The sequence below is a fragment of the Carcharodon carcharias genome, chromosome 6, assembly GCF_017639515.1.
Source record: "Carcharodon carcharias isolate sCarCar2 chromosome 6, sCarCar2.pri, whole genome shotgun sequence".
Taxonomy (NCBI): Eukaryota; Metazoa; Chordata; class Chondrichthyes; order Lamniformes; family Lamnidae; genus Carcharodon; species Carcharodon carcharias.
In genome coordinates this window covers 82,262,280-82,279,266 of record NC_054472.1, presented here as the reverse complement: position 1 = coordinate 82,279,266, position 16,987 = coordinate 82,262,280, and the positions used below count along the sequence as shown (strand labels likewise).

The 16,987-nt window shown below is 47.0% G+C and overlaps 1 protein-coding gene across 1 annotated transcript in view; it reads right to left on the bottom strand.

Annotated features, from left to right (window-relative positions):
- trpa1b (transient receptor potential cation channel, subfamily A, member 1b) overlaps window positions 1-16,987 on the bottom strand; it is a 198,160-nt gene that overhangs the window by 31,257 nt on the left and 149,916 nt on the right. Inside the window, exon 25 of the mRNA XM_041189261.1 lies at window positions 12,252-12,341. Coding sequence (XP_041045195.1) covers window positions 12,252-12,341 — 90 coding nt within the window. The remainder of the gene's footprint in view (window positions 1-12,251; window positions 12,342-16,987) is intronic.

Sequence of the window (16,987 nt, the reverse complement as noted above, 5' to 3'; positions counted from 1 at the left end):
ATCCCATTGATTTCAATTTTGCGAAGGCATCTTGATGGCACACTTAGTCAAATGCTGTCTTGATGTCAAGGGCAGTGATTCTCTGGAATTCAGACCTTTTATCCATGCTTAGGCCAAGGTTTTAATGAGGCCTGGAGCCGAGTGGTCCTGGCAGAAACCAGAGTGAATATCAGTGAGCAGGTTATTGCTGAGTAAGCGCTGCTTGATAGCACTGTTGACAACACCTTCGATCACTTTCCTAATGATTGAAAGTAGACTGATGGGCTGTTAATTGGCTGACGTGGATTTGTCCTGCTTTTTGTGGAAAGGATATACCTGAGCACTTTTGCTCTTTGTTAGGTAGATACTTGACACAGAGACATCTATTCATGATAGCATTGTAGGTGCAACTGCTACATAGACCTTGTGAAGCAAAAATCTCAACTACACTTCGAAGACACCCTCTGTTATATAATGTGGTATTACTAACATACTACATTAGATAGAAGACAGAATGATCTTATGCTCAAAAGTGGGCATCCATGAGGTGTGGGCCATCAGCAGAAGCAGGATTGTATATTACCAAAATCTGTTATCTCACAACTCTGCATTACCCTCACTCTTCTATCACCATCAAGCCTTGAGACCAACTCTGGTTAAATGGACAGTGTCAAAGGGTGTGCCAGGAGCAGCATGTCATTGTATGAGACAGCAACTTGGTGAAAGCACAACAGATGGATAACTGTATAAACACCAAAAACATCAGGCTATAGACATATCTATGCTGTCCACAGCAAACAGATCAGTGCAAAAGTTCTACAACCCAACCACATACTGTTGAGACTGATAATGGACAACTAGGCAACTAACAGAAGAAGGTAGTTCTAGCAACACAAACACCTCAATTATGACAGATCCCAGTACATGAATGCAAGAGACTGGCTGAAGTATTTGAAATTGTCTTAGTGCCAAGTGAATTACTGTTCTCTTCCTGAGGTCCTCATCTTCATCAATTCCAGTGTCTAGTTAATTTAGTTCATTCCATGTGATATTAAGAAGTGGCTAAATGCACTTGGCACATTGAATGCCAGGGGTCATGACTATATCCTGGCATTCGTGCTGAAGACTAGCACAACAGAACTATTTACACCACTAACCAAGTTAGTCGAGCACAGTTACAGCATGAGGATCTGATTGACAATGAGGAAAAGTGCCTAAATATGTCCTAGGAACATAGGATCATAGAAGCAGGAATAGGCCATTCAGCCCCTCTCCCTGCTCTGCCATTCAATCACACCATGGCTGATTTTCCACCTCAATACCATCTTCTTGCATTATTCCTGAATCCCTTGATCATTGATACATAGAAATCTATCAACCTTTGCCTTGAACATATTCAATGACTGAGCCTGCACCTTCTGTACCCTCTGGGGTACAGAATTCCAAAGATTGAACACCCTCTGACTGAAGAAATTCCTCCTCATCTCCGTTTAAATGGCCTACCTCTTATTCTGAGAATGTGTCCCTTAGTTCTTGACCCACCAACCAGGGGAAACAACCTTCCTGCATCTACTCTGTCAAGCCTTGTAAGAAGTTTATACACTTCAATGAGGTCACCTCTCATTCTTCTAAACTCTGGAGAATACAGGCCCAGTCTCCTCAATATCTCCTTAGGGGACAATCCTGCCATTCCAGGGATTATCTGGTGAACATTCGTTGCACTCCCTCTATGCCCAGTATATCCTTCCTCAGGTAAGGAGAGCAAAACTATACACAATACTCCAGGTGAAGTCTCACCAAGGCTCTGTACAACTACAAGATCCCTTGCTTCTGTATTCAAATCCCCTTGCGATAAAGACTAACATACCATTTGCCTTCCTAATTGCTTGTTGCACCTGCATGTCAGCTTTCAGTGACTTAGAAAAAAGAAAACCCATGTCCCTTAGGACATCAACTCTTCCCAATCTCTCCCAATTTAAGAAAAACTCTGAATTTCTGTTTTTCTTACCAAAGTTGATAACTTCACATTTTTCCATATTATATTCCAACTTACATGATCTTGCCCATTCACTTGACCTGTCTAAATCTCCTTGAAGCCACTTTGCATCCTCCTTTCAACTCACATTCCCACCAAGTTTTGTATCATTAGCAAATCTGGAAATATTACATTTGGCCCCCACACCCAAATCATTGATATATATTGTGAACAACTAGGGTCTAAGCACTGATCCTTGCGGTACCCCACTAGTCACAGCCTGCCAACCTAAGAATGATCCATTTATCCCTACTCTCTGTTTTCTGTCTGTTAACCAATCCTCAGTCCATGCCAGTATATTACCTACTATCCTATGTGCTCTAATTTTGCTCTTGTAGAACCTTATCGAAAGCCTTCTGAAAATCCAAATGCACCACATCCACTGGTTCTCCCTTATTTATCCTGCCAGTAATATCCTAAAAAACTCCAACTGGTTTGTCAAACATGATTTCATTTTCATAAATCAATGTTGACTCTGCCTAATCCTAGCATTATTTTCTAAATGCCCAGTTATCACACCCTTTATAATAGATTCTAGCATTTCCCTAGTATTGATATCAGGCTTAAAGGTCTGTAGTTCTCTGTGTTCAATCTCCCTCCTTCCTTAAATAGTGGGGTTACATTTGCCACCTTCCAATCTGCAGGCACCATTCCAGAATCCATAGAATTTTGCAAAACGGTCACCAATGCATCAACTATCCCCACAGCGACTGCTATCAACATTCTGAGATGTAGATCAACAGGTCCAGGAGATTTATCAAATTTCAGTCCCATTAACTTTTCCAGCATATCTTTTTTCACTAATTTCTTTCAAGTCCTCAGTCTCACTACTCCCTTGGCTCCCCAATATTTCAGGGAGGTTTTCGTATTTTGCTTTGTGAAAACAGACACAAAAGGGGAAGTTTTTCCAGATTTGCATTAAGTGCGGTAGCGGGTAGGTCCCAAACCCGCCACATTATTTATGCACTCCCAGGAAATGCACCGTTTCCCATGGTGGGCAGAGCTCTTTTACCTGCCTGCCATCACCCAGCCGCTGCATCATGCTGGGTGCCATATTTAAAGTCTAGCCACAAGCTTCCAGACCACCACTGCTGCACGGAAGACATGGCCCAGAAACTGAAGAAGACTGTAGCCCCAAGGTTCAGTGATGCACCCTCGAGCACCTTTTGGATGCCATGGAGGCCTACCGGGATGTCCTCTACACCTGCTCTGGCCGCAGGATAGGCAGCAACAGCACTAACCCAGCTTGGGAGGCGGTGGCAGCGGTGGTCAGTGCCTATGCCCTTCAAAAGAGGACAGCCACCCAGTGCCACAAGAGGATGAATGATTTCAGTTCCACCAGAGTAAGTCACTCTTCTCATCACTCTCAACTCACAAAGTCACAAACCCATCACACATCCATAGGGCCCTCACTCACTGCCAGTTCAAAGGACATCACCATTCACTCTCTTACACTCACCTTATTCACACAGGCCAGGCATACTTATCATCTGGCCTGGCAGGCATCCTGCTTACATTTTCTAAATCTCTATTCATGCAGAACACGCTGGCACACAAGAGGGAGAGCTCACAGACCAGTGGTGGAATGCCGAATCAAGATCTTTGAAAACAGAGCCATCCAGCTGGCTGGTGACAATCTGGACCGTTCCTGTGCTGATGGTGAGGTAGGCGCTGCTCTACCAAGTGAGGATCCAGCTGTGCAACATCCATCAGACAACCATACTGTGAGTGATGCGTCCTCTTTTACAGGCCACTGCCATGCACTAATTATCTCTCCTTGCTTTCACAGGCACATCTGCCAAACAGCCGACAGGGTCCACAACCCAGAGCCTCCAATGAAGACCGAAGAAGCCTCTGAAGAGGAACCTGGAGGCAGTCTCCCTAAAGTCCCAGCACAGCACTCACCCACACCTTCCACCAGCGCACAGACACACACATCGGTGGGACCTAGCTTCAGAATAGTCCCGGGATCACAATCTGGTGAATGCATTGCAGCGTCTGATTCATAGCAGGTGGAGGCAGAGACTTCACAGGTCCCCGGGACTCAGAGGGCTGCTGGAGGCCAGAAAGTTGCTGAGTCCGAGTCAGATGACACGTCTCTGGACTTGGTCATGTCACAGTTGCTGGAGCTGCAAAGGCAAGCTTTAGGACATCAGGAGGGGATGACACTGCATTCCACCCCTGGGCACCCATTGGGAGGAGGATCAGCAGGTGCACACTTTAGGTCCCATGCATCCAGTTGACTCTGGGAGGGTCTGGCCCATCCGAATCCCCTCTTCCTGTGACCTCAGCAGATCCAGCCCCACAGGCCAAGGAGGTTGCCACTGGCACACCGCAGGACCCCAAATGCAGGCCGGGATCTTCCAAGTCTCGACTCTTCAGAGGACGCCCGCCAAGGTCATCACAGGCAGTGTGTTGCAGTTAGTAGGCTGCCTCCACCTCTGCTGTGGATGTTTGGGGAACACCAAGAAGCAGCAGCAGGGTTAGGAAGGTTAAGGAGAATTTGTTGCACAACTTGGGCACGGGTGTTAATCACTTGTACATACTGTTCACTATTGTCAATAAATTCCCAAGAATGTCTCTCTGTCTATGGCTCCTTGTTCTGATGTGCAGTGTTCTTGTCACTCAGATGTGAACTCAGATCCTGCACAAGATAAAAGCAGGTGTCTCAGTCTAGGGCCTCTTCCCTGTGATCTGTGCAGCTTTCAGACCAAGGTGATGGTCTGGCTTCACACTCCCTGAAAACATTACTGATACCTGCACCTTGGTGGCACTTAACATTGCTGCCAGAATGTAGTGGGCAGGCACTACTGAGTTCTTTAATTCTTTCGGCATGGACTCAGCACCTTTATGGAAGGACTGGCTCCCATCTCTTCAGAATCTGTGTCCACTGATGCTGTGCTCCAGCTCCTGAAGGGCTCAGGTACTGAAGGCGGACAAAGGGCCAAATGCTTCTGAAGTTTCAGAGCTGCATCTCTATGATATAACCCTAATCACAGAGCGCAAGCAATCTGTCTTTGGCCAGACAGGAGTCAGACATTCTCAGAGGCTATTTGAAGATTTATGGAGTGTCCTCACTGCATTTCGCCATCATCCTCCTGCAATTGAGCGACTATTAGGGCCTCCACCATGACAGGAGCATTCTCACAGAGGGTATTCATGCTGTCATAAGCCAGACTGGAGTCAATTGTTCACAGATGCAACGTGAGGATCTATGGGGGTCACCTCACTACATGTGGTCATCATCCTCCACAAATCTAGCAGCTATGAGGGCCTCCCGAGTGTGCCTGCTTCGTCTAGACAGTGCGAGGGCCTCATCCCCGACATCGTCGCCTCCGAGGACCTTCTCACTCTCATCCCCATCGGCATCCTCCTCATTGGAAGAGACCTTCAGCTCCTCCTCAGCCAGCTCATCTCCCCGTTGCAGCGCCAGGTTGTAAAGGGCGCAAAAGGCGACAACAACGTGTGACACCTTCTGTAGACTATATTGCAGGGCTTCACCAGACTGGTCCAGGCACTGGAACCTCATTTTCAACATCCCAATGGTCTGCTCCACCAAGTTGCGAGTTATAGCATGAGCCTCAGTATACCATCACTCTGCTGCACTCTGAGGCCGCCGCACAGGTGTCATCAGCCACGGCCTCTGCGGGTAGCACTTGTCCCTGAGGATCCATCCCTGCAGCTTCTGTGGACCCTGGAAGACTCCAGGGACCTGTGACCAACTGAGGATGGAACGTACACGCTCCCTGGAAACCGTGTGCAAACCTGCAGGATGTGTTTCTGCTGGGCGTACACCAGCTGCATGTTCAGCAGGTGGAACCCCTTGTGGTTCGCCGTACGTTGTGACAAAGATCTGAGCGCCACATGATGGCACCATGCATCTGTGGGAAACCCGAGATCTGGGCAAATCTCTGATGCTCCTTCATCCAAGCTATCCTGGTCCTGGGCAAAATGCACAAAGGTTTGTGCCCTCGTGAAGTTGAAGCTGATCTCATGGATGTATTTGTGGGTGGCAGATTGTGATATCCCACAGAGGTCACCTGTGGAACACTGAAAGGAGCATAGAAATTGAGTGCCGCAGTCACTTTCACGGCCACTGGCAGTGGATGCCCTCCATGTCCCTGTGGTGCCAAATTCTGCAGATGTGAGCAACCAGTTCCCAAGACATAAGCAGTCTTTGGCGACTGGTTCTTGGTCATCTGCATGTATGAAAGGTGCCGTCTATAGACCCTGGGTGTCACTAGGCACAAGCCTTTGATGGCTCACTGTGGCTCTTGAGCAGCATGTGTGGGAGCCCCAGCCACCCCTTCTTCCTGAGGTTGCTGCTCCTGCCTCTGCGCAGCCAGGAATCTCAGTCGCTCTCTCCTCCATTGTCTTTGTGCTCTGTAGGCCATCAGGCATACAGCTAGTTTACCAGGCTCCATGATCCTGATGTACCCCTCCTGCAGGATGAAAGAGAGAGACATGTGGGTTAGCTTGGGTGTACTAAGAACCTGTCCCACCTTAAACCAGCTTATATTTCACCCGTCTCCTTGGATTCACCCAGTTCTACTGAAGGGTCATGAGGACTCGAAACGTCAACTCTTTTCTTCTCCGCCGATGCTGCCAGACCTGCTGAGTTTTTCCAGGTAATTATGTTTTTGTTTTGGATTTCCAGCATCCGCAGTTTTTTGTTTTTATCGCATGGTTGTCCTATTAGTTGCAACCATGGGGGAGATTGGTCCAAACCAGGACATTGCAAGAGACTGTGAGCACCTCCAGCAGTGACTGCCCCATGGCCGCTTTAATGAGGAGATGGTATAACATGTGCAGTCGTCCAACTGTTCTACAGTTCACTAAGATGCTCAGGCATTTGCAATTTGTGCCAGGGGGTGGGCGTGGGGGGGAGGTCTGGAGCACTTGGTGCCCTTTGATGCCTCTGCATTGCTTGATTGGGCAGATAAGCTAGGAGACCAGCCCCAATCATATCACTGTGACTGTGTCTGAACTGCCTCAGTTGCAGAGAAATGGTCACTTTATACAGGTTTCCCAAATACGTGGCCAATTCCCTCACCCACCCTACCCCCCACCCTGAATGCTTGTGGCTATGTTCAACAGCAGGGCTGCCCCTACCCCTCCACAAGTCATCTCAATGACAGTGCTCCCCTTAACCTTGACCCCCGACACCCCTGAAGCTTGAAGTCCAACAGGTGACCCTGGCGAGCACTGCACAATGTTACTGTGCAGTCACCTCTGAGCTCCCCTCAAAGTGCAAGCCACCAAGTAGGCGTCTTTTATGTGCTGTTGTGAAGCACGTTGGTGTGCTTTCCTGCCAATGTGGATGGACGATCCAGCAGGAGTGGGATGATTCTGGTCAGCTGGACTAATAATGATATGCTGATGAATTACAATGAGGTTCCCAAGGTCCAATGGCTGGAAACGTGGCCTGCCGCTGCGGGCTGAGCGGATGATCGCCAACTGGTTTCCCACCGTCGTAAAACTGATTGTGCCATATTGTCCGTACATACCACGGATGACTCCTGACACCAACCGGTATTGAAAGGGCGGAATTGTCCCAGATTTGCACAAAGTGTGGTAGCGGGTGGGAAAAAAATAATTTTACCCACTGGCCACAATGGCAGGTTTTTGCACTGTATCATCCGATTCCCACCTCATTAATTATGCAGCTGCAGGAAACACGCCCTCTCGCTGGTGGACAGCCTCCAATTTGCCCACCACCATGTTACCTTGCTGCTTCCTCAAGCAGGGCACCATATTTAAACTGCAGCCATGTGCATACTTCTCAATGCTGAAGCCCAAGGCTGCTCTGGTGAAGACATAGCCTTAAAATTCAAGAAGAGTGCAGCCCCCCCAACCCACTCACCCCTGATTCAGTGATGCATCCCTGGGATGCCTTCTGGACACGGTGGAGGCTCACCATGATGTCAACTACTCCCCTTCTGGCTGCAGGAGGCCCAACAGTCTCACCACTCCGGCTTAGGTGGCAGTGGCAGAGGTGGTCAGTGCCAGTGCTGCACATAAGAGGTCAGCCATCCAGTGCAGAAAAAGGATGAATGATCTCATCCGTGCCGCCAGGGTAAGGCAACCATTTCATCACTGTAAACTCACACATTCACAAGGTAATCAGAGATTCACTGGCATCTCACTCACTGCCAGCTCAAGGGACATTACCACTCACTGTCTCACACACCCTCATGTGTCCATCTGGCCTCATCTCCTCTGGAGATTGTCTCCTCAGCTCTCACCCTCTTGAGGCACTTTGCATAGATCAACATATGCCCCCCACACACCCTGGGATACCCTCCTTCTCCGGTACAGCCCTCACCCTGCTGCCTCTTCCCTTGCCTGAGGCCATTTCTCCCCACTTCCCCAAGAAAGGCATAGCCCTGCAGCTGTTGAAAAGCCACCACTGCCTCACGCCTGGTCTGGAGACCTACCTGTGAGTCCCCTTAAAAGTGATGTGGTGCGCCTGCTAAGCCTGGTGCTGATGGCCATGAGTACTGCCTGAAGCAAGGTAGGCAAACAAATCTCGAAGGCGTGGGGGGGATGATTCCAGTGAGCAGGGCTTATAAAGAGATTTTAAAGTACTGAAGTTAGGTTCCCAACATGCAGCGGCAGGAAACACAGCCCACCATTGACGGGCGGAGCAGATGATTGCAAACTGGTTTCACAATGGCCTGAAACCGATTTTTGGCCGTCTCGCCATATTGTCCCCCGTGCCCGCCATGACCCCTGATGCCAACGGGGCCAGAAAATTCTGGTCAAAGTATTCAGCCGGGATTTTCCAGCCCTGCCAGCTGCCAGGTTCTTCCAGTCCTGCCAAAAGTCGATGGACTTTTGGCAGGCCCACCACATCCCCCACGGCGGGTCCCACCATGGCATGGCCAGAAAATCCTGGCCTTTGTTTAGTTTCTCTGCCATTTCCTTGTTATCCGTTATCAATTATCCATTCTCTGCCTGTATTGGGCTTACATTTGTCTTTACTAACTTTTCCTTTTTATAAACCAATAGAAGTGTTTACAGTCCATTTTTATGTTCCTCGCTACTTTACCTCCATATTCTATTTTCTCTTTCTTTACCAATTTCTTGGTTCTCCTTTGCTGAATTTTAAAATGCTCCCATTCCTCAGGCTTATTACTCTTTTTGCCTCTTATATGTCTCTTCCTCTGATCTAATAGAATCTTTAACTTTTCTTGTTAGCCATGGTTGGATCACTTTTCTTGCTGGTATTTTGTGCCTTCAAGGAATGTAAATATGTTACAAACTGTGTATTAATTCTTTAAGTGCTAGCCATTACCTGTCTACCATCAAACCTTTTAAAGTAGTTCCCCAATTTACTTCAGTCAACTTGCCTCACATATCTTCATAGTTTCCTTTGTTTAGATTAAAGACCTTAGTTTTGGATTGAACTACATCACTTTCAAACTTCATGTAAAATTCAATCATGATATCGTCACTCCTCCCTAAAGGCTCCCATATAACAAGGTTATTAATTAGCCCTTTCTTATTGCACAATACTAGATCTAAAATAGCCCATTCCCTAGTTAGTTCCTCAACATACCGTTCTAGAAAACCATCACATAATTCCAGGAATTCATCCTCTTCAGCATTAATATTAATTAGATTACCCCAATCTGTATGTAGATTGACCTGTCCAGAAAAAGCACAATTTAACCTGGTCAACTTCCAACATATCAGACTCTGCTTGGTCATAAGCAAAGCGATTGAAGTAGTCATAAATTGTACCATCAACCTACTTATAACCTTCTTTGTGGTGCTCAGTTTGGGCTTCACCAAACCACTTATCTCTAGACCTCATCACAGTATTGATCTGGACATAGATTTGAGAGCTAAATGCTGATAAAGGGTTGAGAGCATCAGTGCTCAATATCAAAGCAGCATTTAACCAAGTATGACCAAGGAACTCAAACAAAGCTGAGGTTAATGGGGTCAGTAGGAAAATCCTCCAGTGCTTAGAGTCATACCTAACACAAATAAAGGTTATTCCCTTTAATTTTATAAGCGATTCAGCACGGTCCGAAGACATCACTGACAAGCTTCCTCAAGGTAGCATATTTGGCCTTGTCTTCTTTAGTTATTTAAACAATGGCCCTCCTTCTGCTAAAAGGTCAATTTGTTGATGATTCTAGTGTTCTGCTCCATTCACAACTTCACCAATAGCGAAGTAGTTCATATCTCGAGCAGGACTTGGTCAACATTTAGAATTGAGTTAACAAGTTGCAGATAACATTCATGCTTTGCAAGTGGCAGGAAATTATCATCTCCAATTTGGAAAGGCCCTACCACCACCCTCTGACTTTCAGTCATAGCAACATTACCAACTTGACTGAAACATGTAAGATCCTGATGGATCATGACAGAGTCAATATGGAGAGGATGTTTCCTCTTGTGGGAGAATCTAGTACTAGGAGCCACTGTTTAAAAATAAGGGGTCACCCATTTAGGACAAAGATGAGGAGATTTTTTTACTCTCAGAGGTTTGTGACTCTTTGGAAATCTATTCCTCAAAAGGTGGTGGAAGGACAGTCTTTGAATATTTTTAAGGCAGAGGTAGATAGATTCTTGAAAAGCAAGGGAATGAAAGGTTATGGGGGTAAGCAGAAATGTGGAGTTGAAGTTACAATCAGATTAGCCATGATCTTATTGAATGGCAAAGCAGGCTTGAAGGGGGCGAGTTCAGGCCTCAGGGGGAAGGGAGGATGGGGTGTTTCTGTCACCAGTCCCATTTTAACGTCGGGCGGCCCCCACAAGCAGGTCTGCAGATCTTCCCTCCCATGCCCCCACCCACATCCCCACCCACCACCCCCCCCACCCCATCCCAGCCTCTCTACCAACACCCCCAGCACCCTCTGCCCACTTCCCTGGGTCTCACCTCTCCTCCCGGCCCTCAGACCTCCCAAAACTTATTGGTCCTGAACTATTGGGACTTATGCTCCAGGGACTGCACACAGTTCCAGCTGTGTCCAATGCAGCTTCTGGCACTGCAGGGTTTAGAGAGCTGCTGGCCAATCAGATTTGCTGGCAGCTCTCTGAGGCGGGACTTCCTCTCGACTAAGGGGCAGAAGTCCTGCCTTTAGCCAATTAACGCTTGTTGGAGTGTTAAATGACTGTAGGGCAGGCAGTATCATCAGGGGTGTGTTCCCTGCTGACTACTTGTATGGTGGGAAGGGATACCCCACCATCCTAAAAATCCTGTTCATGGGACTCTACACTTTTAGACAACACAAAATGTGGAAATGATTTGATCGAATTTATCAGATGATGATAGGATGGATTGGTGCTTATGTTGAAAGTTTGCTTCACTGAAAAACGGAAGGGAGATTCAGGGGTCACAATCTCAATTACAAAGAGGCAGAGCTAGGTGAAGTTTCATTGCACACCTTCTGTAACTGTCTTATGTAAAACTTCTGGTATTACTTCTCTGCCATTCTTAAACATAGGCTTTCTTTACAAAGCAACCATTCATCTCCCAGAAACAGCACAAATACAACTTTGCAGTCTTACTTTTTAAAAGGAACATTTAGGGGGAGATGGTTGTGTAGCAGTACTATCACTAGACTAGTAATTGAGAGGCCCAGACTTAATGCTTTGGGGACATAGGTACAAATCCCACCACAGCAGCTGGTGGAATTTAAATTCAATTAATAATCTGGAATTGAAAGCTAGTCTCAGTAATGGAGATGACATTGTTGATTTTCATACAAACCCAGCTGGTTTGCTAATGTCCTTTAGGGAAGGAAATCTGCACTCTTACCTGGCCTGTCCTATATGTAACTCCAGACCCACAATGATATGGCTGACTCTTAACTGACCTCCAAAACTCAGTTCAAGGGAAATTAGGGATGCTGGCCTTGCCAGTGATGCCCACAACCCATGCAAAAATAAAGAAAAAAAAATAAGTAAAAAACAGTAATTTCTTACTGGTTTCTGAGAATCTTCCCAAGGAACAGAAGTACTATTAAATTAACTTCAAGGTTTGTTTATTTCTGCTGATAAAATCTGGTCATATTCAAAGGTCAGATGATGGTATATTGTGAGCTAAAGCACAGGGGATACTTTCATTTAATAAGGACAATTGAAACAAGAAAGACTTAAATTTTCACTGGCTTGGCCTGATTTATAAGAATCAACTAGTTCATTCCAGTTAATTGCTAAAAATTGAAAGTCAGTATGTAGAAGAGAACTGTGCTCCAAATTTCCTTTATGCACATCTTACCTGTTGTAAAAGTTGATAAACCTCCTTACAAACACCAAGAAGGCTCATGACAAATACAGCATATGTGCATAGTTTATATAAAAGCGATTCCTGTGGAAGAAACCAGAAGTTGAAAATAGGCAACTATTCTATTCCAACTGACACGTATGAATAACGCTCATGTATTTAAAAAGGGTTTAGAAATCCCACCCAATTTACAGTAGGAAATTATCATATGTTGGGTGGGAGTGGACGGATTTGGGTTGGAACCTGTTTCTGCCCTGTTGTGAGGGATTTTGACTGCCATTAGGAGTAAGGCACAGGAAGAATAGAAGAGTGTGTATTCAAAATTCTGAACTATAGAGTCTTAATCAGCCCAACAGTGTCCCAATGTTCTCCCTCAGCAAGCTGTTGTTTTGAAATCTCAGTGCCCCATTGGTGCAGGCACCCAAGTAATGCTGCCATTTTATAAATGCTTCCATTTCCTGGATTTGGCGTGCTCGAGGCCTTGGCAGACAAGTAGATAGAAGATTCATCCACTACACTTCATAAGTGCAACAAGGTTTCCAGAATTTCTAGATTAGTTTTATTTGCATTTTTCACTCAGAGGGCAAACTTTTCCAAGGAAACAAAATTTGGCATGATGGCAAAAGTCAGTTTTCCACCGGCAGGAAAATAATTTGTAATTTTTCCCTCCCGATCTTCATGGCGGGACGGGTATCCCACTGCTCCATGTCGGGAACCACATTTGCATCTCATGAATGCTCATTAAAAACCCAGCTTGCTGGAATCAGGTTCTCAATCCAAATCTGATTGTCCTGCCACTGGATAATTAGTCTGGTTTGATTCACGCCAGATATAAGTGGATTGCACCTGGTGACCTGTGCCTCACTCATGATTTCAAGGTTTATATGTGCAGCATTTACCTACCTTTCAATATGCTGCTCTCTTGGCTGTGCCAATTCAGTGCCAAGGCTGCTCAGTGTCACCCAAGACCAGTAGGAAGGGAAGGGGTGGAAGGCAGGTGCAAGACTGTTGGTTGTGGGGGTGGGGAGCAGTGAGAGCCCAGGAGGGAAGGGGTGGACAGAGACACATGAGTAGGGGGGATTTGAAGAAAGAGGTTGGAGAAGTGTGAGTCAGTCCTGGGGCAGTGTGCAGCACAGTGTCGGAGCCAGGATTTAAAGGCATTTCTGGGGCAGTGCGGACCATGCTACGCCTGGCACACATGCCTTGGTCCCAGTCCAGGGGGAGGGAAGGGCTGTCTATGCAGTCTCAGTCATGCACAGCATGTTGTTTAGGGCATGGTCAGTCATTCACGAATGTGGGTCCTGGGGGTTGGTGGCTTGGTACTAGGTTGCAGATAGCACAGTCACAGTCAGGGAAGGCATTTACAGCCTGTAAATGGAGAAATGGTAAGTCAGAGGGGGTAAAGGATGGTCTCATGGCGGGGTGTGTTGAGGAAGGGTGCCCTGTAGGTTGTGCATATGGCCTCAAGATGGGGAGGAGTGAGGTCGACATGGGGCATGGGGACATCGACAGAAAACGTTTGCGGGGGGAGGACAGGAATAGTGGCTACAATGACAATGGGCTCCATGGTTAAAGGGAGAATCAGGAGAGTGATTGGAGAAACAGAAATTTGCACATGATGAGCATGAGGAGGATAAAACAAATTTGGACAGCAACAAGAGGGGATTGGAAGCTGGTCTTGAAATAGAATCAAAGCAGCAGCATCTTGACAGCCCGATGGAATGACGTGGTAGAAAAACAACCTTGGGAAAAAATCACCGGGGAGGAATCTGAGGGCCCATGGGAGGAGTTGATTTTGGGCTGATTGAAGGGGCACCCTCATACTTACTGGTACAGGACATCAAGACTCAGCTGAGGAATGTTAGGAAGAGTCAAATGCCAACTGAAGGATTTTGGGCACCTTAATTCATTATGTGCATTCTTGCGAGAATCCATTAGGGCTTGGGACAAATGTAGGTTTGGTCTGATTGACCATTTGTCTGTCACAGAGGGATGTTAAAATGTCAGAGGATCAAACTACTAAGGGGCTATGGCTGCAGTACATATGCAACATGCTCCAGACAATCCTACACATTGCAGTTGGGATGTTCAAGGCTTAAAGGCGTCAACGCTTGCAGTCATTAAATTAGTGCAAGGCTGGGCTCTAGTCTGCTCCAGAGGAGACAGCCTGACAGGGCTTATACTTGGCTCACATGGCTCTTACATTTTGAGTCACTCATAGGTGGCACAGATCTTTGAAGGCCCTCAGCATATTTAGGGGTGGTTCACTGGTGATAAAGGCTACCCACAGAAGACATGGCTAATGATGCCCCTTTGGCAGGAACAGAGTGCTTCAGAGGGGTAATACAATGTGCTGAGATTGTTAGCACATGGCTGTAATCACCCAGATCCAATTCTCTTTGTAAATACACTGTCATGCCTGGGGCGGTGGGGGAGTTGGTTGGGATGGTGGAGGTTGGGGGGAGTGTGGGGTTGGGAGCTCAGCTGCCTGTGATCCTTCAGGATGTTCTTCGGCTGCAAAGGAAGGAACGCCTAGAATGAGGCCAGCCTAAGGGCTTCACAATGACTCCCTAGCTTGGTGATGGAAGGTATTCCTTGCAAGGTGAGGTGCAGTCATGTCTCTCATCTATTTTTCCACAGATCCAAGGAGGAGTGCAGAATGCAGGCTGCAGGTAACGCTGCCTTCTTGATGGCTTTGATGCAACTGAGGAGGAGGAGGGCCCATCACTGTCTGGCAGGGTTAAGGGAAGAGTCTCATCCTGAGGAACATGGGCCAGTGGGGGACCCATGAAGACTCAGAAGCTGAGGAGAGACCAATAACACGGAGGCATTTGGCATAACCCAGGATGTGCCGAAGATGCGCCTCAACCTTGGAGATGAGCAAGAGGCAATGCCATAGGTGTCTTTGCTTATCAAGGGATGCGGTGGCTTACATCTTCCACATTCTTCAGCAGGAACTTCAGGAACTGGGAGGCCATCCATTGTCAGTGGCTTTAAAGGTGGCTGCCTCACTCAACAATTTTACAAGCAGCTCATTCCAGAGCTCCACTGGGGATCTCGATGGAATATCACAATACTCCATTCATAAATGCATAAGGGAGGGCACTGATGCCCTTTTCAATAAGGCACACAATTACGTCCAGTTCTCCCTGGATGGAACCAGCCAGGCTGCCACAGCAGCGAGATTTGCAACAGCCTCTGGATTCCCACAACTGCAAGATGCCAATGTCTGTGCACATGTGGCCTTAAGAGCTCCCTGGCAGCAGCCAGTGAGATTTATCAATAGAAAAGACTTCCACTCTCTCAACGTGATCTGTGATTATCAAAAGCAGATTATGCAGGGCTTATGCTTGGCTCACATGGCTCTTACATTTTGAGTCACTCATAGGTGGCACAGATCTTTGAAGGCCCTCAGCATATTTAGGGGTGGCTCACTGGTGATAAAGGCTACCCACAGAAGACATGGCTAATGATGCCCATTTGGCAGGAACAGAGTGCTTCAGAGGGGTAATACAATGTGGGTCAATATGCAACAAGCTCCTTAATTGTGCAGGCTATTGGCATGTTGAGGATGCAGTTCAGATGTCTGGATCAATCAGGCAGAGGGTGAGTGTCCCACATCATCATGGCTTGCTGCACAGCCAGATGGAGAGATGGAGGACTGGATGTCTCCTCCAATGAAGAGGACACCAAAAGGGATGACATAGAAATGGGTGAGGATGATGATGCCCCACAGGTAGAAGCCATTACCAGGGCAGACATGGCAAACATACCTGTGAGGCCCTTATGGCGACAAGGTTCCAAGATGATGAAGAAGACTAGCTCATACGAGTGCATTTCTCTTGTCTCTTTGATGCAGGGTGGACACAAGCATCTTCTTTGTTATACTCAACATGTCAATGAAGGACATCAATCTCAGAATGAGTAGTCACAATCGTGCATAACAATGGCCTCATCTGAGAAGGCTAGGCAGCCTATGGAGCATGTGGACATTCTGTAATGGGATAAAAACTTCACCAGAGCTCAATCTGCAGCAAGTAGACATGCTGAAGTCCTTCCAAGCACCAAACAGACATTTCACTGCCTATGGCAGCCTTCAAGAGACAGGAGCAGCACTGCAAACATCACTGCACTCATGGTATATTGCCTGGAGCATTGCAAGGTGCCTCAAGGAGAACAATTATCAGTCACTGGTTATCACTTGACCGTCTGAGGACTGATCTAAATCCAGATAGTGGCATCTCTCCAAATGCCATCTCTCACGCAAGAATAATGTTCAGGCCTCATCCTGATACTCAGCCCCAGGATGAGATTGCTCCTCAGCATGCTGTGATCTGTCACTCTACAGCATGGAAGTGAGCCTGTGAGTCAGGTTACCTTTGTGTGTACAGAGAGTGCTTCAGCAGGACCATCGTGCGATTATTGACAAGTACTCATGACCCTGCGTTCTTCAGGAGCTTCCCAAGTTCACGTCCAGCATTGCCATGGACTCTGAGAGCAGCATGGCTTAGTCAGTCTCGACACAGATTTAAGAATTACTTAGTGTCTTCATTTATACTAGAGACCACACAACAGATGTACTGCAGCTCACTCTGATTCCCATTACAGTCCCCACATATGTATCAGGAAGCCCAAAACACTGATGGCACTGTCACAATCAGAGAACTTATGAGAGCAAGCACAGGGATTATGTCGTCAGGCTTGCCAGACCTTCAGGTGCGAACTAACAT